Below are 26,574 nucleotides of genomic sequence, written 5' to 3' on the forward strand. Positions count from 1 at the left end.
TTTATTATATTCATGGTCCACAGGTTGGCTCCAGGGGAAGTAATAAGACAAGTGACCGGTCAAGCAGGCTTGGGCTCAGGAGTGTCGTCGATTTCCAAGGCATCAGAGTGGCTGCAGACCTTAAAAACTATAATTATTACTATTGTAATAACTGAAATCTCAATAATAAAACAAGCCTAGAGCATTGAATTGTCATAAAGCTTTTTCCATTGCCTTTGCCTTAGCCTTAGATATAGTAATAATTTCCGGTGCCACTAGTCTAGATAGCACTGGCGATACTGGATTCTCGTCAGGGGTTGTGAATAGGCGCAGGCGGGTGATAAGAGAACTCAGACGTGGCGACGCGGTAAGTACAGTAATGGGAACTAGAAGAAAGAGGCTGATGGCCAAGGAAAGAAGCCTATGTGATGTATCTTGGGTAATTATTAGCCAGATAATTCCGAGGCCGATCAGGTTTTCCACCCAGAAGACTCGAAATGTATGGCGCCAGCTGAGGCCAAGTCGATCGCGATTCTGGGCGTCCCATTTGATAGATATGCCCCGAAGCAAGCCGCAGAAAAACAGTGTCATGCTGACAGTAGCCGCCGTTGAGACAATTGACGTGATGACATACTCTAGGACGACGGAGGTGACAAAGCGGAAGATGCCACCATAGCGCTTGATTTCGGACGGATTTGCCACAACAGTGAGGAAAGCGGCAATTTTGGGCAAGAGTCTGAAAATGAACCATTGCGAGAGAACGCTGACGCCGACTCTGGAGGCGCCAGGGTTTTCTACTCGCGATCTAATATTGAAAGCCAAAGTCATGACAAACCAAGCCATCGGGCTCAGAGATTTGGCAAGGATCCGACACACCTGGAAGCGATTAATGAGGCTGAGCCCTGGCTCCTTGAGCAGGAAAAAATATTGCATGTCTCCCTGGAACCATCGGTTCTGCCTATTCATGGCTTCAATCAAAGTCGGCGGAAACGTTTCGTAACTCTCGGTTGTAATCGGCAGTAGCCGGCACTCGTAGCCAGCGCGGCGCATGAACATGGTTTCTACGATATCGTGGCTCATAATGTGCCCCCCAAGGGGAGGTTTTCCCGAGAGAACCGGCAGCTTACAATGCTCCTGGAAAGCCCTGGTGCGGATAATTGCATTATGACCCCAGAAAAGCGCACAGTCGTTGGCCCACCAGCTAAGGCCGAGGTAGTTAACGGGTAGGTAATAGCGGCTGCCGAATTGCATGAGACGTGCAAAAGCACTCACTGCTGGCGTGCCAATAAACGCAGTTTGGAGTAGGCCGATTTGAGGGCACTTCTCCATGCTAGATACTATACGAACCAGCATGTCTCCAGACATAACGCTATCCGAGTCGAGTGGAACAAAAAACTCGTCGCCTTTGCTGTGCTTTTCGGCGTAGTCGTACATGTTTCCACCCTTATAACCAATGTTCTTGCTGCGGCGGCGGTAAAAGGGGGTTTGATAAGTGCCTATACCGATATTGTCTTTGATGCGCGCGAAGCCTTCGTCTTCCATGCACATCACCTCCGGGAGGGTCGTATCGCTAAGCAAGACGAACCTGAAGTGTTGAAGGCGGCCTATTTGAGACAAGCTCTTCTGCATCTCGAGGAGGCGGTCGAATATTGAGCTTGGGTCTTCATTGCGCATGAAGATAACGAGGGCTGTTCTGGACCTGAGTTCTGGGAGGGGTCCTTTGGCGTCGAAGTAAGGATAGACAGATTTTTCTGCATTGCCAAAAGCCATGACCAACAGGCCGATGACGGCACCCCAAGAAGCGACAATGGGCTGGAACGTGCAAATGAAGGTGCAGAATAAGATGGTGCCCTCAAGGAAGGTGATGCCACCCAGTTTGAACTTGGTGTAGTTGCTCCATAGAACCAGGAATGAAGTACCAAAGAAAAGTGCCATGATCAGCCAATGGCGCTGATATCCGGGCATGCCGGTAACCTTGACAGGGGAGAAGATGCTCATATTTTATGTTTCTCAGGCCGACCGGCTCCTGATTTTGGCGTTATGTTTATGTGGATAAGAAATGTCCTTCAGTTGGAGTGAGATGGAAGGAGAGTACTGTCCTTTTAAATTTCACAGCATCAAGAACTGACTCACTTATGTCAGGGCGCCTGGTGGTGTGCTTAAAACAATCATCCAACTATCTAAAAAGGGGACCCCTGACGATCGAGATATTGCGCTTTCTCAGTCTACTCCAATTACGATTTAGTTTGTACAGGAATAAATAAAGTTTAAAGTTGTAATTAATTAAATAAGCTTGACTATCTCGCCTGTAGGTTTATATGAAATTCCAGTTAAATCTCTTTTAGACTTTTCATGCTAGGTTTCTTGGAAAATTCTTAATAAACGTGATGAGGTGAGCTGAATTATGAAAACCTGAGCTTTCCTTGCTAAGGACTGCATCCATTTCTTCTAAGCCAGGTTTATAATGCAATTGCAATCTCCGACCGGAGGGTTTTTTAGGATTGTCTAGGTAGTCCGTCCCACATCACCCTTGTCACAGGATAGGTCCATGCGAGCCTGACGATGCATTGATTAAGGTGGGGATGTAAGCAGTTTGATGTCGCGATGCGTAACTCAAAATATTATTGGAACTTTTATCATAGGGCAGTTTAGGTAGGAAATAATCTACCATTCGTATTTTGTAGTTTCATTGGCCAGATGTCCCTGTAGTAACCCGACCGGAGCCTTAATACAGGCGAGGAGATATTTACAATGGTAAGAAACCCCAGATAGAACAACTGCTCTTCGTTTGGACGGAAAACTGCCGAAACTGCCAGAACTGCCGGTGGTTAATAGACAGATGGATACCCGTCCCAATTTCCATATTCGGTCTAGCTTTCTCTGTAATCGGACTGTGCCTTAAGCTTTTAACTGCTATGATAACGGGCTGATTACACCTAAGAATAAGGTTTTAAGAAACCTTAAATTGGCTATGATAAGATAGCTAAGGTAAGACTAATTTATCATAGGGGCTTGCTTTAGATGAGGGAAATTGCATTAAGATATGCTCGGTCAGGATGATCTGGACTATAAATCCCGATAACTGCACTCGCTAGTAATCGTGTCAAGATTACATGCTCGCCACGATTCTTTTCATACGGACACTGGTCAGTCTCAAAGTTCAGAACTGTTTCCTGGTGACTGCCTTCCTCCCGAGGGCAAGTTCAAGTCACAGCAGGCACTTTTAAAGCGATTAACGCCTGGGCAGCCACCAGGGGCTACGCGTTTATAACTGTAAGGTCAACCAACGAGAAAACCGCCAGGAGGACAATCACGTATATACGTAATCGTCTCAAGAGAACGTCAACGCAGGGCGATAACTCGAACAACAGGCTGCAAGTTCTCTATACTAGCGAAGCAGTCTAAAGATAGAAGTTCCTAGACTCCGCAGCACCGCTCTGATAGCCGATTCTCACTATATAACCATGAGCCAAGCCAAGATACCACTGCGCGACCAGTACTTCGAACAACTTCCAAGGAGAACCTATCTCAATAGTTACTCAAAAGACCTTTAACCAGGGGGAAGATTAAAGCATTTCGCGTCAAACATAATTCAATGTTGCCAGGCGTGTGATGACAAAAGTGGAAGGTTCTTTTATTTGGCTTGTTTATGGCTGAGAGATTATCTTGCTGATCGCGGATTGATCGTAATTCGACCCGCAGAGGAGTACAATACTGGTTTGCCCAGCTAGTTTCGAAGCGACCTTGTTGAAGCCAGCAAGAGCCAAAGCTGCAGATCCTTCAACAATCATGCTCTCAGACCAAGCAAGTTCTTTCAATGCCTCCTTAATATCGTCTTCATTGCAGTCAATCAGTTCATCAACAACTGCATTTGCCAGTCCAAGTGTTATAGTGTTCTCATCGATGCCACCGGCAACAGCTTCTGCCAAAGTGGGAAGATGCTCTGTTTCAACGACATGTCCTGCAGCCATTGATGCAGCTAGAGCTTTTGAATTAATCGCTGAAATACCGTAGACTTTGATGCGTGGGTTGTTTGCTTTGAGGACGGATCCGATGCCACTGATAAGACCACCACCGCCCAGGGAGATAAAGATGTTGTCGATATGGTCACATTGCTCAATAAGTTCAAGGCCAATGGTTCCCTGACCAGCAATGATATCGGGGTCGTTGTAAGGTGATACGTAAGTATAATCACCCGAGGCTGCAAGCTTCTGGGCATGTTGTTCAGAGAGACCAGCCTCAGCGCCGTGAAGAATCACGTCGACGCCATATGACTTAATAGCATTCAGCTTGGCAGGAATGACAATCTCGGGAAGGACGACTGTGAGATCTTTGGATAGAGTCTGCGATGCCAAAGCGCAGCCGATGCCGTGGTTGCCAGATGAAGCAGTGATCAATCGACCTTGTCCTGGTGCTGACAGCTTGGACATGGCACCTCGGACTTTGAAAGACCCGGTAAGTTGAAAGTTCTCAGCTTTGAATAGGACGTTTGCTTTGAGATCGCGGCCGACTTTCTTGGCGGGGATGAGAGGCGTTTGGTAGATGTGATGGCGAATGCGACTTCGCGACTGCACTGAAGCTGCTGCTATTTCTTGAAAGGTCGGCATGGTGATGGCAGTTGACTATAAAGAAGAGAAAAGAGTTAAAGCGTGAAGAAACCCGTGATGAAGGTGTCTGAGGTGACAAATAATTGAGGATGGAGCAATTTGCAGGTCTCGGTCGCATTTATGTTGAGTTTGGTAAGCTTCTGGGCCAGCCAATCATTTCAGGCACCTGGATGTCTTAACTAAGGCGCGCAGAAAACATGTCAGCAAGCAACAAAGCTAAACCGTACTTGGCAGCTCCTCTCACTTCGACGATTGGCTGCATCGCCAATAGCATATCAACTCATAAGATTCGGAACGCCCTATAGGTCCTTGAGCCATATGACATTGATGCATTTGAGCTGTGTCTTCTAGCCTAATGAAGAAAACCTTGCCTCACTTGTGCAATTATGGACTAGTAAAGGAAGATCGGCATGAGAGCCGCAGTATTTAGACCTGCCTAATTAGGATAATTAAGCGTTAGTACCCACATGAGGCAGAAGGGCAGAAACTTCCAACTGATGAAATCCGGTAAATTGATATCATTGAGATATTATAAGCTTTAACTGCCAATAAGTCAACTGAATCTCGTGAGTCAGAATGGTATGCTTAGTAGATCTTTACACATAACCTCGTTCCAACGTCGGCAACCAACTGAAGCCATTCTCCCTGTGGCTTCTGATCCTTCTGCTCAACACTTTTTCCAAAAACCTCCCAGACCTTGAGAAACTTGTGATTACTCTCCTTTTTCGTTTCAACAGCATCAAACGCCTTCACCGTTCCTTCATGCTGCTTCAACTTCTTATAAGCCTCACGAGCCTTTTGCTTCTCAGAATCTTTCGCGAGGAATATTCTGACTTGGATGCAGTAGAGAATCAAGGCTGCGAGACCAGCTGCCAGTGCAGTTGCTACAGATGACCCGTCCACGACCTCTGATTGAGTTCTTCTGGTAGGACCGCTGTCTACTTCGACTTTATCGCCGGGAAACGTGTAGCTGAGCTCAGAGGCGTCGCCGACGTAATCTACACTTGCGCCTGAGGAGTTCGCGTCGCCGATGGTGAATATCTTGCCGGTGGCTTTGGAGGGGTATGTTGGGGTGTTGTGAGCGCCTTTGTCCCTTGCTGAGCAGAACATGAGGATGTTGGCGTTGGCAGCCTCCACGACGGCATTTTCTAGGTCTTGTCTCTCTCTGTCGTCCTTTGGTGGATCGATGGTCCACGACATGGAAATGGCCTGGAATCCTTGTACTATTGCTGCACGGATGGCCTATTGATTATTAGTCGTCGTCACCTCTCACGCGAAAGTTTACTTACCTTTGCAGCACTTCTGGCGGTGATGTTCAGCTGAGCCCCATCCTTAGATGGAGTATCCTCAAATCTTAGCTAAAGAGAGACGCATGCGGACACATGAGGTGGATGTTCTTCGCCATGATAGTTCCGTGCCTAGTCTAAGACATATAGTATGGTTCCAGAAGACCTCGATGTTCAGAACGTACGCAAAAGCTTCTGCCACTCGTGAAATGGTAGTCAAGATCCTTCATATAAACTCCGTCATCGGTGATAGCGACCTGGATCGGCTCGATATTCTCGCTGGCTGGAGTTTCAGTTCAGGAGCAGCACTCCAGGAAGCTCAGCACCCCAGATAGCGAAGATAGCGCCGCACGGAAGTAAATCTCTGCTGCCTACATCTGCCAAAGAGTCCAAAACTCTCGGATATGGACTATCAGTCGGAGCCAGCCATTTTGTCAACCTAGAAAGCTCAGAAAAATGGGAGAAGACGTTCAATCAAACAAGAAACGACGCTGCGAGAGTTCCTGGTGGTTTTCTCTGCAACGACCACGGCAAGCAAGTGGGTGCACAGTGGATCCTTTTCGAGAACAAGTTAGTCGCCTCGGGCACACCGAGATTTATGCGCTTTGCTATTCTGCTTGGCAGGGAAAATGATGAAGAGGAATTCGAGTGCAAAGTCACCATCGATGCTAATGGGGACTGGAAAACAGTACTGGGAGGGTTGGTTGGGTCTGCACCGCGCGATGATCCTATCCTGTTTGACCCAGTTTTGCCGCCTACGAACAAGCTTCGCAAGGCTTACGATATCGAGAATCTAGGATCTCTAGACTTGGATGAGTTTGTGGAGATCGAGTTTGATAAGCCTTTGAAGAAGGTCGGGGGCAGTTCAGCTTAACAGGCCTCGGCAGATCATAGTAGTTTAGGGTAGTAGAATATGCACGCACGGGCCCGAGTGCTGTGAGGGATTTTATTCGCCTGATCCTTCGAATATACTTTCAGCTTAACCACTATTGCTTCGTATTGTGCTATTGCACTATTGGCGGCTAATATACCTACACTACTATGTGAATCATTTTAAGCCCTACCCATGTCGATCATAGTTACGGTGAGTCTCCACATGCCGGTAGGCACGGAGCCGCAGGACAGGACAGGTTTTGCTAACCAGGCTTCTTTCTCTGCGGAAAGTCGAGTGAAAGACAGGGAGGCATTCTTGGAACCTTCGTGAACTTTCTAAGAAACACCAAGAAATCTGAATTGTCTGACTCGGGGTCTGATTCTGGGTCGCCTTCGGGCAATTCGGTTCCTTGTCGACGTCCGTCTGTGCAGCATCAAGATGAGAACGAAGTTAAACAAATTGACGGTGCCGAGGGCATAAAGGAACAAACGGAAGAGAGTGGAGAGAATGCTGAGGAAGCAGTCTCGGATTCAAATCCGAGCACAGCAGCAGAAGCGGAGACCAGAGGTGAGGCTCTACAGCTTGTATGGCAAGAGTTACTGCAAGAAAGCAATGCGGATAACCAGGCTACAGAAGCTCGACTTATAGAGTAAGTAATGCACTATAGTCAAGGCCTGACTGCTAATCATTTACAGTTTTGTAGTTATACCTGGAGTCTATGGAAACTCGACAGGTGAAGAACTTGGACCGAGTCCTGGTTCTGGGAGCTCAGCTTGGGTCACGAAATTTGCCGAGGAAGGCGGAGAGAAACCTAAGAGCCCTCAAAGCAGCTGTCGGGTGTTTCGCTTCGGTTACAACTCTTCAGAGCTTTTCTCTGGCCATAGATCTCGAGAGGCTATTCAACGGATCGCATTGAGATTACTCAACGGGTTACGATCAAAGCGCTGTAGCGAAACGCAGGTATGAAATGACTTGCTATGTTAATGGGATGTTTCGTCTGACGTGGCTGACTTCTATACATAGAAGCGCCTCATATACTTCATCGGTCATGATATCGGAGGCATCATCGTCAAAGATGTACGTGATGAGGGTCTTGAAGTGCATTAAGACTGGTACTAACCATGCTTAGGCTCTCATCACAGCTTCCCTTGACAGGAACTCATGGCAGGACATATCAGAGATGACACGAGTTTTGGTAAGTCAGCCCCATCCACCATATCCCCCAACTCTTCCTGACACTGTAGATCTTCAATGGATGTCCACACCGGCAGAAGGACTCTTTCGACTTGGAAACAAGGTTGGCTAGCTTTCTCTATGAGAATTACTCTCGGGACTTTGGAAAGACACGGCCTTCAGCAGCCTCAATATCAGGGCTTACCAAAGCTATGATCCAAGTGAATGGTCTCTTCATAGCCTCACATGTCGCGTTGCGATGCTGGATAATAAATCTGCACTCGTATGGATCAAATAGCGACGGAGTGAGTGTCCCGATATTACATATAGCACCCATATAAGCATGTACTGACTTAAAACCAGTGTTTTGACGCGTATAGTGCAACATTGGGCGTCCCCTTGGAGAAAAGACTGCCAGCTCCAACTGGAGAGGAATACGCCTCTCTTACTCAGTATCTTGCCAAGATAGAGCCAGGTATGTTCGAGAGATTCGACCATCATTCTATAACTGTAACTAAGTGTTCTCATCAGATGTCCGGGAGCCGAAAGAGTCTATCGGGCCACGACAGTATGCTCAAGAGAGGAAGCTGCTTGCTCTGGCGTCTCCTATCTATCCTCTTCGAAACAGGGTTGAGTCCAACCCATTGGTTGATCTAACAGACTACAAGTCCTGGATAAACAGTCCCTGTCCTCAAATACTTTATCTTCACGGTAGTCATCGCGTCAGAGATGTGGCCGAGAGCGTCTTTTACGCCCTCGAAGACGAAGCGACCAAAGTGAAACGCCGGGAAAACGTTCTATACTTCTCTTTTAACAGATTCGATGTGCGTGCTAATAGTATTCGGGACATGATTGCAACCTTTTTGGCCCAGATTTGCAACCATCACCCGAAGCTCGGACCTGCTGTCAATCGACTCTGCAGTCAGATCGAAAATGAGAAAGGGTGGACTGAGATAGACCTAATTCAGTTTTTCGAGATGGTCAGAATCTCAGCAGAAGTCGAACAGATGATGATTGTTATCAACCACTTTGATAAGTGCACAAAGGGCTCACGCAAAAGGTTTTTGGACCACATCACTGACAGGTATTACAACGAAGAGACCCCCTGGAAGATTGTGGTTACAAGTAATGAGCCTGATGCTCTGAGCGAAGAGCTATCGGGCCCTTTTTGTGTCCCCATTCATATTTCGTCTGGGGAACTGGGAGACCTCGTTATAGACAGTTTCAAAAGCGACATTCAAGCACTGATAAGCTCAAGAGGTGATCTAAACTTCAGAGAAGAGCAGATTCGAGACGAGCTGCGGTTCATGGAGAAGCTAGATCCTCCAGTGCGCCACATTATATGTGAACAGCTTAGAGTTCGGGAGGAATGGCCAGACGAAATATCAACTGGTGACGCCCTTGGATTATTGAGCCTTTCTCAGCAAGCACAAGACGGTGACAAGAATATGGTATCTGTGCTGTATGCTGTGCTCAAGCGATACCCCGACCAGAACTCTCTCGAGTGTCTTCTCTCCTGGCTCCTATACGCTGTCAGACCACTCACAATCTGGGAACTTGCCACCATCGTTTCATTTTGGGATGAGAGGGAATGTAATAGAGTCTCTCCCAGCTTTATGGCTGTGGATAGGCTTGTTGAAAATGTTGAGAAGGACTTTGCAGGCATTCTCGAAGTCGATCACAACGAGGTCAGGTTCAAACACCCGTGCTTACACGAAATCATGGTTAGTGGCGATCCTTCAACCCAGAATGGAGAAGAGAAGGAGTATCCGTGGAACAAGATCAAAGACAAAGCCCATAGTCTCATACAAAGAATGTGCCTGGATTACGTATCTAGGGATACTGTTCAAGAGTATGTCAGAGAGACCCTTGCAGTCGCAGACTCAACAACCTTCGAGACACCGCCTTTCCCAGACCGCACGAATCTTGTTTCATATGCTGTTCAAGCATGGGTACATCACTACTCTCTCATCTCCCCTCTCCCAGATCTATCAGCCCTGTCTTCTAAGAAGGACTTGGTTCAGATTCTGGCCAAGGCCCAATGGTGCTTAGCAAATCCAGCCACGAGGCGTTCTCCCTGCTTTCAATCATTGTTTCCAATTTTTGCTGGACTTGGAATTCTCAACGTAGTGGAGCCCTTGGGTAGCGATGATACTCTACGAGGGCTAGTTGAAGCCGCAAGTAAAGCACAGACACAGGTTGTTGAAGATCTCCTTAGCGAATACGATTTTACACCTATCGAGATATGGGAAGTTCTTAAGGCTGCAAGCTCTTCTGGTAATGAAGAGCTGATGAACGACTTGCTCGACAAGATAGAGGCCAAGGGAAATATTCCCAAAGAATTTGAGTGGCCGCCTGTTTTGATCTATCGGGCTGCCAATCTGGGCCTCGAGGGCTTTGCAAAAAGGATCCTCAGTCTTGGGTGCCCCCCAGATCCAGATGTTGACTGGAGAAACGAGACGTCCATGCAAACATCTCCACTCTGTCAGGCCGCTTGTCATGGATATACAAACACTGTTCGAGTGTTGTTAAAGCATGGCGCCAGCATGGAATTTACAAGCCTGTCCGGAAGGAACGCGCTTCACAAGGCTGCTCTCGAAGGTCATACCGAGACCGTCAAAGTTATTCTGGAAGAATCACAAGTCAACATTGACTGTACTTCAGAGTCAAACTCCACTCCCTTGTATCTCGCAGTCCTTAGGGGTAATCACGACACCGTAAAATTATTGTTGGAGAAAGGTGCAGACCCGAACATGGGCATTTCAAATACGTACACCGGTGACGATCAGTGGACTCCATTGGTTGCTGCCATTGATGATGGCTTCAAGAAGTGCATCGGACTGCTTCTAGATAATGGTGCTAATACAAACCTGCCAGGGCCGTCTGGTCCTCCGCTGCATTGGGCAGTTATTCGTGGTCGAGTCGATGTTCTGGACATGCTGCTCGAGGCTGGTGCTAACCCCCGGAGTGAGCTGCTCAAGGAACCTCTTCTATTCTCGGCCGTGGGCGCTGAACTTGAGGGAGCTGGTTTAGCTATGCTTCAGAGGCTACTAGAGCTCAAATTGGATGTCAATGGCCAAGACAGTGATGGGGTTACAGCATTATTGGTAGCCCTGGTCTCTTACCCGCGGCAAGGCTTCGAGGGCACCTCCTTGGGCCCTACAGACGGCTTAAGAGATGCCGCTGTCAAGATGCTCCTGGAACATGGAGCTGATCCCAACCATCGACCATCCAGTAGTTACTCGCCACTGATGCGCGCCGTCTCGGCCAAACAGTACAGAGCAACTGAGATGCTTCTAGAAGTAGGGGCAGATCCGAACAAAAAACCCCTAGAACGGCTGCCACCTCTTATCTCTGCCGTCTACATACCACAAATTGCACGACTCCTGCTCAAGCATGGCGCGCACCCAGAAACAGGTTCCAAAGATGGATGGACGCCCCTAGCATATGCTGCGTACAAGGGATACACAGAAACCGTCGAGGTGCTTCTCGAGTACGGGGCATCGGTTGATACTCCGTTTGGCGCTCCTATAGAGCACCCTGCCCGCATTGGCTCCTTTATGGAGCTATGCGAGAAATCTGACCTCACTGGAATGACTCCCGTTATGTTTGCTGCATGGCAGGGGCATGATGAGATAGTTCGACTTCTGGCCGAAGCAGGAGCTGATTTGCAGCGCACAGGTGGCATTTTTGAAGATGAACCTCCTGTACTCTTCAGTTCAGGTGAAGTGTTATCGGCGCTGCTCGAATTTCCCACAAGGATCGATTTGAACGTGACCGACAGATTGAAAAGAGGTGCTCTTCACAGGCAATGTACTACCGTTGACGGTATGCGACGGCTGATTAACGCTGGGGCGGACATTGAGCTGACTGAATCTACTGGGAACACCCCTCTGGGATTGTTCGCCGGCTCTGACTTGGAAAAGGTCAAGTTGTTGGTCAAACGAGGGGCTAATATCAACCATATGTCTCCATGGGAAGGCTCACCTCTACACCAAGCTTGCAAAATTGGATTCTCTGACTCGATCAGGTTTCTCGTTGAGAATGGCGCAGACCTTACTTCAGTGCATCCGTACAAAGGCACACCATTGCAAACGTTATGCGCCCCGGAGGAAGCGATTGATGCACTACAACATGAAGAGATGGTGAGATATCTTGTGTCTGAATATAAGAAGCAGAGCGTGGACATCACAACACAGAGTGGCATCTTTGGCTACCTCGCCAACGCAGCAGCTTTTGGGAGCCCACAAGCTATTCTTAGCCTCATTCTTGAGCAAGAAGGCATCAAGGTTGACGTTAGAGACGACATGGGCCGTATGCCAGTTCATTTTGCAGCTTGCAATGGCCTTCCTAGCTTCAACGATATCTTGGAGAGAGGTGGTGATGTCAACGCGAAGGACAAACAGGGACGTATGCCACTGCATTGGGCTGTCCAAGCAGGTAAACTGCAGGTTGTGAAGAAGATTATTCTCCTCATGGATGACAAGTTGGAAATCGATATCCCAGATATTGACGGTTGGACACCACTTTGCTGGGCTCTTCGTGGTGCTTTACCCTTGACCCAGGCTGAGAATGTAGGGGAGCCCTCACTACGTCTGGATGTTGTAAAGCTTCTCATTGAGAAAGGGGTCAAGACAGCTGTGGCTGTGAGTTATAAAGAGGAAACATGGGCCCCTCTGGATATTGCTCGCTATCACAGCGGTGATCCAGAAATCATATCCCTGCTCGAAAATGATCTTGAAACAACAAACAAAGACGGGGCTGAGAACAGTGACAAAGATGATGCGACAAGTAAAGCGCAAACGGTGGCGAAGAAGGGTGTTCGGCAAGATTCTGCTTTCTGCGACTATTGCCTATCAGTGAGTCTATCTTCCAGTGGGTTTCTTTTTATTTACCTTCTAATAATCACAGCAAATCTACGGGTTATACTGGGGCTGCGAGACTTGCGAATGGTTCTGCCTTTGCTACAAGTGCTACCAGCACGTTGATATACTGCATCCGGCGCATAACAACTTTGAACAAAAGGGTGAAGAGGAGTTTGAAAAGATTGAAGGCGAGACTTCTACAACAGCCAACTCTGAGTCTTCAGATAAGCAGTCAAATTCTGGGTCGATTCTGAAGGGTCTGAAGGCGAGGACGGAGAAGGTGACTCTTAGACTCAAGGCCAATTATTAGAGCTTGATGTGTATCCGAAGACATAATGGAACCATCGTATAACGGTTGATGTAGGAAAAGTGCCCTTGAAAATTTGTTCCAGAAAACTTATACTCGACTATCTCGTAGCTCGTTGATCATGCCTCCATCTGCTGATTTCTCAATTAAAGTTAGAAAGTGTCTTTCTAACTAGATGGGCTTTAGCTTTAATTTACATCTGGCTGTGAGATTACTTACCCCTTTATACTATTCAAATTAACTGTAACCAAAGATGACTTAAGTCCTTTGCTTTCAGCCTTGACAATAAATGACCCTCTGACCTTATACTTTCCCCGAACAATTGCCAATACCAACCCATTGAACGCATTCCTAGTCTTGGAAGGAAACGCAGTGAAATCCGCAGGATACCCGTTATCTGTCGCAACTATTTCCCCTGGCCCCTCGACAGAAAACACAACGCTATTGTTAGCACTCGGTACAGCTCTTCCCGTCGAATCCGTGATGGTTGCCTTCAAGTACACGAGGTCCTCGCCATCGGCGTCGATTGCCTCGCGATCTTTCTCCAGTTTGATTCTTGTAGCTTCACCTGCAGTTTGAGTTGTCTGCGTGGCCCACTCCTTTCCGTTCTTATATACTACGACTCTCACTTCACCGGGCTGATAAGCAGTTTCATTCCATCGAAAGCGATACTGTCCAGCTTTCCTCTCCACGCGGCCCTGTGATTTGCCATTAATGAAAAGTTCAGCTTCATCGCCTGAGCTGAATACATGTACAGGCGTCCTTTCCCCAATACGGTCGGGCCAGTTCCAATGAGGTACGATGTGCGCCATGGGCAGATCCGGTCGCCATCGAGACTGGTACAGATAGAATCTCTCTTTGGGAAACCCCGCTAGGTCAATAATCCCAGAATACGCGCTTCGAGCTTCAGGCCAAGGCGGCTCTCCTAGATAATCGAAGCCAGCCCAAGTGAACCCGCCCGCAACGAATGGATGTTCGTCTTGAGTTTTGAAAACCCTGTCCGCAGACGACCCTGCATCAGCGGAGTACAGCTCGTATCCACAAATTTCCAATCGATCGTAGTCTGCACCAATGCTCTGGTTGATGGGCGAGCTGTCGTAAGGCGTAACTGGAAATGTGAAGGTACCACGGGTGCTGAGTGACCATCCAACTTCACTACCCAAGATGAGCTTATTGCTAAAATTGCCGTGAAAATTGTCGTATTGCCCAGGCCGGGCCCGGGAACGGTTAAGATGTTCGTATGCAGGCCCCCAACGGATACCTTCCCCCTGATAATTCAGGTTGATAATATCATAGATCTGAGGTAATGTCTCGTTAGGAAAGCCGACGTTCAACGATCCGGTGACAGGCCGTGAGTTGTCCTCTTCGTAAACGATATCCTTAAGGTTCTTGGCAATTCGCGTTGAAGCTGGAATATCATGCAGATTTTGTTCCATGACCTCATTACCAACACTCCACATAACCACAGAAGGATGCTTTCTATCTCGGCGTATGAAAGAGCGAAGATCAGGCTCATGCCAGTCCTTGAAGATGAGGTGGAAGTCAGAGGGGACCTTTTCAATCTCCCAAACATCAAAAATCTCATCGACGACGAGAAACCCCATTTTATCTGTGAGCCCAAGAAGTTCGGGTGCTGGAGGGTTGTGCGCCATACGGATTGCATTGACGCCGAGTTCACGAAGCGTTTCCAGCTGTCTCTCTGCGGCGCGGTAGTTGAATGCTGCCCCGAGAGCACCAAGATCATGGTGCTGATTGACCCCATGTATATATACCTTTTGACCATTGACATGTAATCCATCGTCGGGTGTGAAGAGAAGCGTACGGATTCCAAATTCTGTCTCATACTCGTCCAATAACTCACGGCCATCAAAGAGGCGTGTGACAGCGGTGTAGAGGTGCGGCGACTGTGTAGGTGGTGGTCCCCAGAGCTTGGGATTAAGTAGTTTGACGCTCGCGATAGTTTTTTGAGTAGTGTCTGATGCTGTTTGAACGATTTTGTGGGGGAAAGATGCAACTCTCTGACCGCGAGCTCCTGAGTTGCGGTTGTTCTCGTAGATTTCTGTTTGTACCGAGACATTTCTTTTTCTTTGGCTATGGCTAGCAGTGTTGACCTCGATCTCGATCTCAGCAGAACGAGAAGACACATTCCTAGTAGTGATTCGAGTTCCCCAGTGAGCGACGTGTATCTGTTCGACCTTGGTAATCCACACGTTGCGGTAGATCCCGGCTCCAGGGTACCAGCGAGATGAACGAGCAGTAGGATTCTCTACACGAATCGCCAGCTGATTATCTCCTTCTTTCAAATAACCCGTAAGGTCGAGACGGATCGAGTTATAACCGTAGGGCCAGCCTCCTAGTAGTTTTCCATTGAGCCAAACCATCGGATATGACATAGCGCCGTCGATGTCTATGTACACATGTTTTTTAAGGTCCCTGGAGGTCATCTGAACTGATTTTCGGTACCATCCTATCCCTTGGATGGGCAGACGTCCCATATCTCCAGGAATTACTGGGTTTGCCTCGGTGTAGAACGGACCACTTATAGCCCAATCATGCGGTACTTGAACACGCTCCCAGTCGCTATCATCGAACTTGGCATGTATGTATGGAATATCCACCTCCGGCTCCTCCTTTGGTCTTTCATGTTGGTAGTCGGGACTTTTAATGAAATTGTTACCAGATGGCAAGATCCAATCTTTGAGTACATAAAGATCTGTTCCATTCGCGTCAGGGCGGTAGTCGTATACCAAATTATCAGGAGTTGATTCCGACCGCCAGAATCGCCATCCGTCTCTGAGCCGGATTCGTTCTCGTACGTTAGGCTCAGAAATGCAAAGGGCGGGAGAAATTCGCAGGGCAAGAAGCAGGGTCCAAATAGTGGCTGATTTTATATTGCAGCCCAGCATTATGTTGGGCATAAGTATGTCCGATAAGTTAAAAGTATGGCTACCAGTTGGAACTGAGATTGGTGGATTAGGAGACTTATGTATTACTAAATACCCAAGGCATTTTCCTATACGAAGTATACGCTGCCTTTAATTTAGCCAGAGAAGGACTATTTAAAGAGGGGTTTTAGCCTATATAATAAATAAATTACATCACATAAAATCTTCAAACCAATAGTCTTGCAGCTGATAGAACCAGGAACTATCCTAGTATTGCAGATCAGTGGAGCAGAATTATTCCACCACTTAGTATCACCTCTATTTCACTGGGCCTCTGCTTATAATGCTATGCAATGCGGGGTAAACCTAAATCGAATAGTAAGGAAGTTGAGCATGGGGCTAAGAGAGATTTGATTATGAAGTAGGGAGAAGAGGCATGGAATCCCTTCGGCATGGCTCACTATCACGGAGATGATTGGGACGTTATATCTTTACTGGATAGTAGCGCTATAAGGGACAAGGACAATAACGAGTACACCGCCGACATAATGCAGAAAAAGGTAAAAGCCGCAGCTAAGATAGGAGCTCAACCGGGGAATGGCTGCTGTGATCATTGCTTTTGGGTTAGTTCTTGGTGTCCTTCTCTCATGCACCCGCTAATCTTATATTGTAGCGGATTTATGGGTTCTATCGTACCTGCAAGACGGACCATTGGTACTGTCACTGTGACGAGTGCTATCAGCACTCTGATATCCTTCATCTAGTACATGAAGTCTTCACACAAAAGGCGAAGAAGAGTATGAGGAGGGCGAAAAGAGGATTCAGCCATAGCCACTTCTGGCTGATCTGACACATACTCCTGAAACTCTGACTCTAAATCCGACCACTTAAAAGCTCAGGATGATAAGGACAGTGGTTCGTGAGATGAGAGATTGATTCCAGGGAAATGAAGAGCTACGGGTGTATCTAATAGTACCTTTCGACACCTACGAAGCTCAGTTTGTGTAATTTATGTCGGCACAACAAACCAACGCTAGGATACCCTATCTTTCTTCACCCTACCCCGTATTTTGTTAACCAGCCCTTTGAGCATTGAGAAACACGAGACCTATACGTCAGAAGGAGAAGATAAAGTAGCTAAAGAGCTTGATAAGTCTATGCTAACCTTTCTCAAGACTCTGATTGCCTAAGACTCAAGCCCCGAGTTACTTGCCACCCACTAGCCAGCATATCTCCATCCCTCAGGCTCACCAGCCGCATCCTCTGCTGCAGTCAGGGCCTTGTTCTTCTTGGCCGCGTACCACTTTGTGATGAGAACAAAGATCACAACGAGGCCACAGCCTGCAATGATGACACCACCTCCAGTCTGATAGTAAGGCTCCTGGTTGCGAAGGAAGAAGTACGGAGTGAACCAGTGAGAGACAGATGACACGCAGTTAGCGTAAGCAATTAGTGCTGCACGCTTCGTGCGGGGACGAGGGACAACAGTTGTCTCCCAAGAGATTTGGATCTAAGAATAAGTCAGTGAAAGATCTTGTTGTGGATGATGAGATAGGTGGGATAACTTACGTTCAGACCAACAAAGGGACCGACGACGAGAAGGATCATGCAGAAGTACCGGGCGCCGACGTTGAGGGTGGTGATCATGACGGCACAGCCGATCAGAGTAAGAAGGATTGGAACGATGATGTGATAACCGTGTTCCAATCGCCGACCAGAAGACCACGAGATGCCCATCATCAAAATGAAAGCGATGATAGGAGGAGGCGCTTGGATGAGGTAGGTAGTGGTACCAGAGAATCCGAGGGTAGCAACAATCTTTGCATCGTTGTTAGTGATGGAATGCTATAGGAAGGAAGATGAAATTACTTACAGAAGGGAAGAAGTCCTTGTATGACTGGGCGATAATCAAGAAGAAGTGAATGGCAGCGAAGAGGTGAGCAAATGGCTCCTTCATACACATCCAGAAGCCGTCCCAGTAGCCACCAGCATCATCTTCAGCAATACCACCGGCGGACACAGTCTGACGGTACTGAGCCATAGCTGCCTCTTCCTCGGTGATGAAGTACGTGCCCGTCGAGTCAGGGAAGTTGGGAATGAACCAGAAGCTCACGAGAGCCACCAAGATACTGACAGCACCTGGACGAACTGTTAGCTATACAAACTGTATTGTTATGAATGGATACATACCTTCAAGAAGCAAGAACCATTTCCATGCTCGAAGGTTTGCAACGCCCTCCATGTTGGTCAAGATGCCAGCAGCCAAAAGACCCGAAAGTGCCTGCGAGATGGTGTTTCCCGCATGCCAGATACCCATTCTCAGAGGCGACTCGTGCTTCGTATACCAAGAAGAGGTCATGAGAGAGACAGCAGGCACAAAGGGTCCTTCAGTAAAGCCAATGAGGAAACGGCAGAGACAGAAGCCCCATCCTGCAGAAACGGCAGGCATACAGATGGTCACGCAAGACCAGACAAGCATGCAGCTAGGGAGAAGGACTCGAGGGGTACCCTTGGCGAGAATGACGTTGGCAGGAATCTGAGAGAGGATGTAGCCAACGTAGAACATGGAGATACCGAGTGACCAGATTGTATCCGTCATGTGAAGGTCTTCTTGCATACCGGCGAGTCGAGCGTTGGAAACGTTGATTCGATCGAGGTAGCTGAATCATGTTAGAACGAGGAGTATTAGGGAATATGGAATAGCTTACTTCATCAGCAGCATGGCGGTGACCATGGGAAGAAACTTCCAGTCGAGTTTGCGAACAAGAGTTTTCTCAATGGCAGCACGCTCCTCGGGAGTCTTGTCTCTAATGAGGGGATAACGTTCGAGGATCTCATCTCGCACAGGAGCAACTTCTTCGTACTCGACATCTCGTTTGATGTCCAAAGATCCGGGTTTTAAGTGCACAGAGCCCGTCATGTTGACAGAGTGATAAAACTGATCAGTAAAGAGATAGAACAACACGAAGATGGTGAGAGAATGGGCGAGAGGCTGCTGCTGATCATTCCAAGAGCCATGGGTATCATACACTTTTATACATCCCAATCCTTACCCCAAGCTGGGTAACCTCTTCCAAGAATGCTAAGATCTTGTTGTTGCTCCAGCGTGTCTTTTTCGCTCTTCCATCCGAGCTTAACTACCGCGGTCCCCCCGCATCCCCGCGTTCGTGGAATAACCTTTACAAGATAGAGTGAGACGTTCGCGGGGGCTAGCGTTCGGACCCAGCCCGTCGGCTACGATCCGCCAATAAAACTTCATGATTCGGGACCGACGGACTTGTTCCGGATAGAAGTCTGGGGGCTGAGCCAACCCAGGGTTATCAAAGCGAGTTACTGACTGTTCCTGATGAGGAATAGCGTTGCACTATACGACGTAAATGACTTGGAATTTCGGGGGGTATGAAGTCCTGGTCATTCTGCGAGAGTTAACCATATTTTAAGCATATCTACTTTCGGGAAAGTGAACTTACCTGCAGGTTGCCCTGTCCTCCCATCATCTTGGTAGAAAGGGACAGGAGGAATTGCTGGAAAATGCTCAATGCAGAGAACTTGGATGAGCACTGTGTTAGAAGTATAGACGCTTTGCTCACTACCTCGAACGTTTGCGTCAAGCCTTGTTGATTCGGCTGTGGTGCGCGCTGAACCAGACAGACATACGCGACAGCAGCTGCCAAGATATCATATGCGTCTAGGAAAGATACCGTGGTGCCACTCCCCGACCTGTTATAGAGTTTCTCAATGAGTGCCTTGCAGCAACTAATCGTATCGGCTTCAACTTCGCCGTCACTCTCAGCATCGACTTCGGAGTTTGTCAGATTCTGGTCTCTGGGTTGGACCATTAGGATTAGGGCCCGGCATGCTAGCTGATCCAGGTAGTCGAATTGCGGGCTTGTTGGGGTAGTAGTGCCTCCGGTTTGCGGGGGAAACTCTCGCCAGAAGCATAGGTTGCTGTAGGAAAATAGCGGGCTGGATTGGTGCCTTCCAAGTACATCTGAAATAAGCTGAGCGTGGGTGATAAGATGTTTACTCAAATTAAGCTTATTTTTCACTGCCCCTGATATGCGAGGTTCTATCTCGTCCTCTGTTACATCTGGTACCTAATATATGGTCAGTAATGTTAACGTCGTGTCTGATCGGTCATCATACTGAAACTGAGATGTCAACCTCCGTAGTGGTGAACGGTCTACCCATAGCTGATGCTAGAGATCTACAATATTTCGTTAGTTCTACGGTATGTTAATGTCCAGACATGAAACTTGCCTATCCCAAAGATAAACACTCCAGAATAGCCACTCAACCCGATAAGTGCCGTCTGAATCTGATGTGTTCTGTTGTGGTACTGTCTTGTGTAGGCCCGCAGCAATGCAATTCGTCATAATAAAACCCATAAGGTGCCAGGCTGATCCACCTGAAGCACTAAACATTGAAAAGACTGCAAGCAGAAGCATGCAGTGCAGTGTGTCCAGAGGCCCTTGGGAGTGGAGAATGAAGGGCAATAGCTTCACAGCTGCAGCGTGTAGATTTATAGCCAGTGAAGAAAGGCGACCAGTATCAGGCGACATGCTGATGCCTATTGCCACAGCCAGGTATGTGTTGAAGCGAGGCAGTGCGGTTCTAGCTGGATCGGCGCCCTGATTGCTCATCTCCAGTACGGCCTCGTACTGCTCAAATAAGCGATGTTCGTCAATATGTGGAAGCCAGACGCTCCAGTCGAGAAACCGCTGGAAGTGGCTGAGCGTCAACTCGCGTGTAAGTGGGATGAGTTGGTCATCCATCACATACACTGGTTGCGACGATGATGCTTTAGAAGGGTCTCGACCATCTACAGCAAGAGCTGCCGATATTGACTCAATGATGGCGAGTTTATGTGGTCTGTCACCCGTGTTCGTTCGAGACTCGGCCATGGCCTTGTTAGACAAGAGGCCAATGGCGCTCATGGTGTCTTGGACACTTGACTGCTCCTCTCCATTGGCAGCGATCTGTTCACTCACAGGCACGGATGAAATAGATCCATAATTTGACCGTCGGCGTTTGCCATTGATGGGCGAAACAGCATCTGCTGTACCAAAAGAAGTATGTCTGGCCTGAACATGTTTCTGCTCGGCAATCTTGATTTTTTGTTCAAGTTCAGCAACACGACGTCTTAGAGACTCAACATAACTAAAAACATCAGTAAATAACTCTGCATAATGCTATTTAAGCCACGAATGTATTGTGATCACATACCCATTGACTCTCGCATGCGTCAGAGTGGTATCCTCTCCATTGAAGTCAAACTGCTGAGACCGAGCAATGCACTCAACGCCAAGATCTGCACATGAAGTACATGCCGGACGCAATCTATCGCACTAGGTCCCATTAGTAAAAACCACAATATGCATGATAGTAACAAGCATCACCTTTTGCTTCCGCTTGAAGCATCGCTCACAAGCGAGACTGTTCTTCTGCGGAGGCTGGGACTGTGACGAACTGGGGCTACTGGCCCGTGCAGGGCTTGGAAGTGAGACACGGGAAAGTTCGCGCCAATCAGTTGCCATCTTGCATGTTTCTTGGATTGATTTAGAGGCCCAAGAAAGATACGACACGGAGTGAGCCCGAGGGACGCGTTGGGTTCGGAGGGGAAGCTGGGGATGACCCCAGATTTATCGGACTTGGTCCTACAGTCACGTGCGATCTGGATCAACATGATTGAAAGTGGTCTAACTTAGTCTGGACGGGCTCCTACTGGAGCATGAAGCGGAGGAATTACACTCGAATTTAACCCTGGGAAATGAGAAAATGACTATCTATAAACTATTTTGCGTGTACAGGACCCCGTTCCTTATGCTGCAACTGGGACGCCATTGGTGGCCCCATTTGTGATGCCATTACCATTCGTGACAGCACCATTTGTCGAACCGTTTGTAACAACACCATTGGTAGTCTTCGTCTCCACAGAGTGACCGTTTGCCTGTTGTGACTTGACAACCGACGCATTCAACGCCGCCATCTCGGTACCTCTCTTGGTAGCAGCACCAAGAAGGAGGGGACCATCAGTAGCAGCCATGACCCAACGAGCTCCCATCTTGCAGAACTTCTCAACAAGATCAAGACGAGCATGAAGACCACCAACACCCAGCCACTTTCCATGCTTCTTACACGCAGCAATAGTACGCTCATAAGCCTCAGTAACACGTGGGTTCTCGTAATCTCCGGGAATACCCATCTCGGCAGTCAAGTCATTGGTACCAATGAGAAGAGAGTCAACGCCCGGAAGAGCGGCAATCTCATCGACTAGCTCAAGAGCTTCAAGGGTCTCGATCATGGGGATGACCATGGTAGCGGCGTTTGTGACGGGGTTGGAGACCTTGGCGGGGATGGAGCGGAATTGATGATGGGGGAGACCGTTGGTGGAGGAACGGTGACCAATGGGCTGGAACTTGGCTGCGTTGACGACATCTTGAGCGTCTTGTACAGAACGGATGTGAGGAACGATGATTCCAAGAGCGCCGCCGTCGAGAATTCTTGAGACGAAGAAGGGATCCTTGCTGGGGGCTCGGACGATAGGGGAGATGCCAGCGTAGAGAGCAGCGACACATAGTTGGTTTGTCGTCTCAAGATCAAAGGAGGAGTGCTCCATGTCTACGAGAATGCCATCGTAGCCAGCTGTCTTGGCCATGCCGGCTATCTCGATGGACTTGACGAGCTTGATGCTCATAGTGTAGGCGACTTCATCACGGAGAAGCTTCTCTCGCATGGGGTGGGGAATAGGTGCAGCCATTTTGCGAGTTGATTGGGGTGATAGAATAAACGGGGAGCTTGATCTGGTGTATTGGAGTAGGTGATAGTGGGAATTGGGGATTGGGGATGGGGATGCTGGTGATTGATGAGGATGGAAGCGGTCAAGGTGGTTTCTCCCGCATATTAATATACACCTCTTCATGATCGTAAAGAGTCATATTTCTTCCTCAAGAGTCAGATACTGGATAAGTCCTTCTCCGCGTCCGATCTCGTTCCCCATCAATTGCCTCCATTCAATTCTAGGACGGAAGCCGATTGTTGGAGCCGAGAAGATCGTGGGGTCGGAGCGGGGCCGCATACGACCCCGAAAAGTCATCGGACATTGTCCATCTCACATCGGCATGATACCTACGGATAACGGATGCCGTAAAACGGAACAGAAAAGAGAAATGATTCACCGGTTGGATCCCGCGGGAGTCAGAGGCGCTGGAATTCGCCTTGAGGGAGATACATAAAAGTGCAAGACGTGAAGACTTAGACTCTTGTTCTCCAAACACCAAACTCTACCCCACAAACATCACCTTGCATCTCAATACTCTCATCTCATTCACCATGGCACCAAGCGCTGTAACAGACACTCCACCAGAGACTCTTCCCTCTGGGAAGCCAACAGTCTATGTCATGGACGCATTCCACCCTCAAGTCATGGCATACTGCCAAGAGAACTTCAACGCTATTACTCCCGATAACCCCAAGCACAGCCAATGGAGGCAAGAAGCACGCTACCTCCTCATGAGATCCTCTCGCTTAACTGCAGAGGACATCAAAGCCTGCCCTAACTTGATCGCCATCGGCAAGCAGGGTGTTGGTATTGATAAGATTGATGCTAATGCCTGCGCTGCACGTGGGATCAAGATCTTCAACACTCCTGGTGTTAATGCAAGAGCAGTCGCTGAGCTTGTACTGACTCTCGCTACTGCATCTGCTCGTCAGGTTGGCTCTATTGTTGCCAAGCAGTCTGCGGGTATTCTTGTACCCAAGGAGAAATGCTCTGGTTTGATTCTACATCGCAAGACAATTGGCATCCTTGGCATGGGCAATATTGGCAAATGCGTCGCAAGTATCTTCAGAGGCGCTTTTGAGGCAGATGTTATTGCTTATGATCCCTTCCTCCCCGCCGATGCATGGGCCGACATTCCTCATCAGCGAGCCAGCTCTGTTGAAGAGGTTTTGGAGTCTTCAGACGTCATCACCGTTCACATGCCTCTTACCCCACAAACAAGAGACCTCATTAGCTATTCTGAGATGAAGAGGATGAAGCGAACAGCCATCGTCATCAACACCGCACGCGGAGGTATCGTCAACGAGGATGATCTCAAGCGCGCATTGTCTGAAGGACTCATCTGGGGTGCTGGTCTTGACTGTCACGAGGAGGAACCCCCTAGTTATGAGAGGTATCACTCACTTTGGGAGGTTGGAGCTGTTAGTACGCCTCATGTTGGAGCTGCGACGGCGGAGACTCAGATGCAGACAGGAATGGCGGCAGCGAGGTATTTGTTGGAGTTTGCTCTCAACAATCCATAGGATAGCAGAATTTGTCTTTAGTTGTAGATTGTTCACAAAGAATGCACGATTAATGGTACCAAGTTGTCTTATATCATGCCCTCCTTTAAAACTCAAAACCGTCCCATACACTGGGATTCGTAGGATCTCCATAAACATATTGACCGAGCGCAGACTCCATATTCCATAACGAATCGTAGTTGAGCAGCGCCCAATTGACCGACGATCCATCTTGATATTCCTCAGACATTTCATTCCCATCTTGCCCTGGAACAGCAAACTGGCTCACAGGGTCCAGCAGACCCGTCCTCGTCTGCAAACTCTGGTCAAAGAACTGGCGATTTGTGGAAAAGTCCGGCATGTTTCCCAAGGTATTGGGTAAAGAACTTGTGCCGAGGTCCGGAGAGAAACTTCGTCCATTAAAGTTGCTGATATCGTTCGGGAAACCCAAAGCTGGATCAACCGGGAGACCTACAGACATATCTCGCACGTTGGGCCATAGCCTTTGTGATACATCTCGGTGCAGAGCTTCAAAGACGGAGACATAGCTTTTAGCATCCGGGAGTTGTCGTGCGACACTATTCAATAGCTCTTGGCAACGGAGCAGACCTTGATAAGATGCGCGCATGTCTTCCTGAGTAATCTTCTTGGATACAGATATGCAGTACATGACCGACAACCCAGCCGTGAAGAGCATATGGAAGTAGCTTCGTGTATGTGTCATCATCTCTCGTTTCTGACATATGATGTGATATCTCTCAATAGTCTCCAGCGCAGATCGGAGAAAGACTGTCAAGATCTCTTTTGGTGGAGATCCATTGACCTTTGGGACTAGATCAATTGCGCGACGGAGGACAGATAATCTCTCGCGGGCAATTAGCAAGTCATACCACTCTTGTGTTTCGTAGAGGCAACTCGGCTCTTGTATGATGGGATTTCTGCTTCTCCAGTCTTTCAATTCCCTTAACAGTTTCGTCATGACAACATGGACGTGACCCGCGAGTAAGTGCTTCGACCTGGTATTGGAGATCTTCCGCCTCAGCTTGGAGAACTCGGTCTGTATATGTGACGATATCTGTCTCAGCCGCACAGAGATAAAGAAGACGGTCATTTCATTCTGCACATTAGGCTCGCGAGTAAAGTTCAAGGAATCGAGGCTTTGAACATCCTGACTGGCGGCTTCAAGTTCCTCGTCGCTGACTTCAACTGGAAACTTTGTCTCGATATCCGCGTCGTCGATCAAAAATGGACGATCCAGAGTTGTTGAGCTGTACCGATCGATCAAATAGAATTGCCAGAATATTCTCCTTCTGAGCTGTGTTTGTAGTAGATCGCCTCGGATATCGGTACCATTATGGAGCCCAAGTTCAATACAGAGGCGTCCGCAAAGTCGAACAACGTCCCAAATGGAAGTGCCTGTCATTCAATCAGCATGGTACTGATGTTCGAGGTCAGGCTTTACGTACCAATGGGATGGTAGATGCCAAATCTACATATCAGCAATAAGTCTTGAACAGAATCTAGGCCCCGAGTCAGAAATTCGGCACCCAGGTGTTGTAGAGCTGCATTATAGTATGCTTCTGGATGGCGATGGTGTAGCTTGTTGCGGTAAGGCAGAACTGCCCCAATGGCACAAATCATGAAAGCTCTGAACAGGTCATGGCTGGTTGCTTTCGTGGAAGTGCCCTGACCATTGAAGAGGCGTTGATGCAGTGCCCAGACACTTCTACGGAGGAGAAATGGGTTTTGTATGTGCGCCCAACTCAAGCTGCAGTACCATTAGTTGATGACTAGAGATTAGGTACGTCTAACTGACTATTTGTCGAACAACATCTGTGTCTCTACTGCGGATGGCAAAGAGCATGGGGCTATCGAGACTTCATCGGTACCGGGCGCATCTGCCAGTGTTCTCAGCAACGTGGCATGCGACTTTCTCCAATTTGCGTCTGAGAATAGGTGTGCGATGAAGCTATCGACATATGTTAACTGAATCAATCCAAGCTTATTATCACCATGGACGCATACCTCAAGCTGGCTCCTTCGCGTGTAGCGGGTGATGACGCTGCTATGGATCTCACAGTATGCCTGCCATCTGGACTTGAGGTATCCACGGTGCTTGGGTCGGCGACTGTGACCGACTCAAGTTCTTGAAGCCTGTTGTACAATTCTTGCTCTTTTCGCTCAAGCTCGTCGATCATGCTGTGTTGTAATTATCTGTCAGAATAGGCAAGACGAGGCATGGTGAGATACCCACGCTCTCGACAACTGGCCACCAGTGTCGGAGTCAGTGCACGAGACGAGACATTCCAGGCCAT

General features: G+C 48.2%; 10 protein-coding genes across 10 annotated transcripts; 2 read left to right on the forward strand and 8 right to left on the reverse strand.

Annotated features, from left to right (window-relative positions):
• Positions 1-192: 192 nt before the first annotated feature.
• FOBCDRAFT_203694 (glycosyl transferase family group 2-domain-containing protein) lies at positions 193-1,977 on the reverse strand (the record flags this gene model as incomplete). The annotated part of the gene is made up of 1 exon (XM_031185492.2): positions 193-1,977. One exon carries the CDS (start codon positions 1,975-1,977, stop codon positions 193-195), a length of 1,785 nt encoding a protein of 594 aa, XP_031036627.2.
• A 1,550-nt stretch (positions 1,978-3,527) lies between these two features.
• FOBCDRAFT_227114 (tryptophan synthase beta subunit-like PLP-dependent enzyme) lies at positions 3,528-4,666 on the reverse strand. The gene has a single exon (XM_031185491.3). It carries the CDS (start codon positions 4,584-4,586, stop codon positions 3,627-3,629), a length of 960 nt encoding a protein of 319 aa, XP_031036626.2. The 5' UTR covers positions 4,587-4,666; the 3' UTR covers positions 3,528-3,626.
• Positions 4,667-5,171: 505 nt separating this feature from the next.
• Positions 5,172-5,991, reverse strand: FOBCDRAFT_321152 (uncharacterized protein; the record flags this gene model as incomplete). The annotated part of the gene is made up of 3 exons (XM_031185490.3): positions 5,172-5,828; positions 5,876-5,888; positions 5,969-5,991. The coding sequence occupies 3 exons, from the start codon at positions 5,989-5,991 to the stop codon at positions 5,172-5,174; spliced, it is 693 nt and encodes a 230-aa protein (XP_031036625.3).
• Positions 5,992-6,023: 32 nt separating this feature from the next.
• Positions 6,024-13,094, forward strand: FOBCDRAFT_276201 (ankyrin repeat-containing domain protein; the record flags this gene model as incomplete). The annotated part of the gene is made up of 10 exons (XM_059611515.1): positions 6,024-6,053; positions 6,168-6,725; positions 7,037-7,395; positions 7,442-7,706; positions 7,770-7,823; positions 7,876-7,941; positions 7,991-8,224; positions 8,283-8,394; positions 8,451-12,778; positions 12,831-13,094. The coding sequence occupies 10 exons, from the start codon at positions 6,024-6,026 to the stop codon at positions 13,092-13,094; spliced, it is 6,270 nt and encodes a 2,089-aa protein (XP_059465239.1).
• A 212-nt stretch (positions 13,095-13,306) lies between these two features.
• FOBCDRAFT_137751 (beta-galactosidase) lies at positions 13,307-15,997 on the reverse strand (the record flags this gene model as incomplete). Its single annotated transcript, XM_031185487.3, has 1 exon — positions 13,307-15,997. The coding sequence occupies one exon, from the start codon at positions 15,995-15,997 to the stop codon at positions 13,307-13,309; it is 2,691 nt and encodes an 896-aa protein (XP_031036622.2).
• Positions 15,998-17,162: 1,165 nt separating this feature from the next.
• FOBCDRAFT_164229 (major facilitator superfamily domain-containing protein) lies at positions 17,163-18,896 on the reverse strand (the record flags this gene model as incomplete). Its single annotated transcript, XM_031185486.3, has 5 exons — positions 17,163-17,486; positions 17,546-17,794; positions 17,850-18,115; positions 18,167-18,636; positions 18,685-18,896. The coding sequence occupies 5 exons, from the start codon at positions 18,894-18,896 to the stop codon at positions 17,196-17,198; spliced, it is 1,488 nt and encodes a 495-aa protein (XP_031036621.2). The 3' UTR covers positions 17,163-17,195.
• A 400-nt stretch (positions 18,897-19,296) lies between these two features.
• Positions 19,297-21,513, reverse strand: FOBCDRAFT_241388 (uncharacterized protein; the record flags this gene model as incomplete). Its single annotated transcript, XM_059610350.1, has 7 exons — positions 19,297-19,392; positions 19,447-19,536; positions 19,567-20,073; positions 20,123-20,175; positions 20,256-21,136; positions 21,203-21,287; positions 21,405-21,513. 7 exons carry the CDS (start codon positions 21,511-21,513, stop codon positions 19,297-19,299), a joined length of 1,821 nt encoding a protein of 606 aa, XP_059467421.1.
• A 284-nt stretch (positions 21,514-21,797) lies between these two features.
• Positions 21,798-22,736, reverse strand: FOBCDRAFT_137899 (Pyruvate/Phosphoenolpyruvate kinase-like domain-containing protein; the record flags this gene model as incomplete). The annotated part of the gene is made up of 1 exon (XM_059607989.1): positions 21,798-22,736. One exon carries the CDS (start codon positions 22,734-22,736, stop codon positions 21,798-21,800), a length of 939 nt encoding a protein of 312 aa, XP_059467422.1.
• Positions 22,737-23,308: 572 nt separating this feature from the next.
• FOBCDRAFT_137139 (D-isomer specific 2-hydroxyacid dehydrogenase) lies at positions 23,309-24,280 on the forward strand (the record flags this gene model as incomplete). The annotated part of the gene is made up of 1 exon (XM_031185483.2): positions 23,309-24,280. One exon carries the CDS (start codon positions 23,309-23,311, stop codon positions 24,278-24,280), a length of 972 nt encoding a protein of 323 aa, XP_031036618.2.
• An 85-nt stretch (positions 24,281-24,365) lies between these two features.
• On the reverse strand, positions 24,366-26,565 carry FOBCDRAFT_185825 (fungal-specific transcription factor domain-containing protein; the record flags this gene model as incomplete). Its single annotated transcript, XM_031185482.3, has 5 exons — positions 26,514-26,565; positions 26,285-26,458; positions 26,076-26,228; positions 25,726-26,027; positions 24,366-25,675 (listed from the first exon to the last, which is right to left on the reverse strand). Exons 2-5 carry the CDS (start codon positions 26,455-26,457, stop codon positions 24,366-24,368), a joined length of 1,938 nt encoding a protein of 645 aa, XP_031036617.2. The 5' UTR covers position 26,458; positions 26,514-26,565.
• Positions 26,566-26,574: the final 9 nt, after the last annotated feature.

The sequence above is a fragment of the Fusarium oxysporum genome, chromosome VI, assembly GCF_013085055.1.
Source record: "Fusarium oxysporum Fo47 chromosome VI, complete sequence".
Taxonomy (NCBI): domain Eukaryota; kingdom Fungi; phylum Ascomycota; class Sordariomycetes; order Hypocreales; family Nectriaceae; genus Fusarium; species Fusarium oxysporum.

Bases quoted from the DNA above. Each gene is read 5' to 3' on its own strand.
- FOBCDRAFT_227114 (XM_031185491.3), bottom strand. From the start codon at position 4,586: ATGCCGACCTTTCAAGAAATAGCAGCAGCTTCAGTGCAGTCGCGAAGT.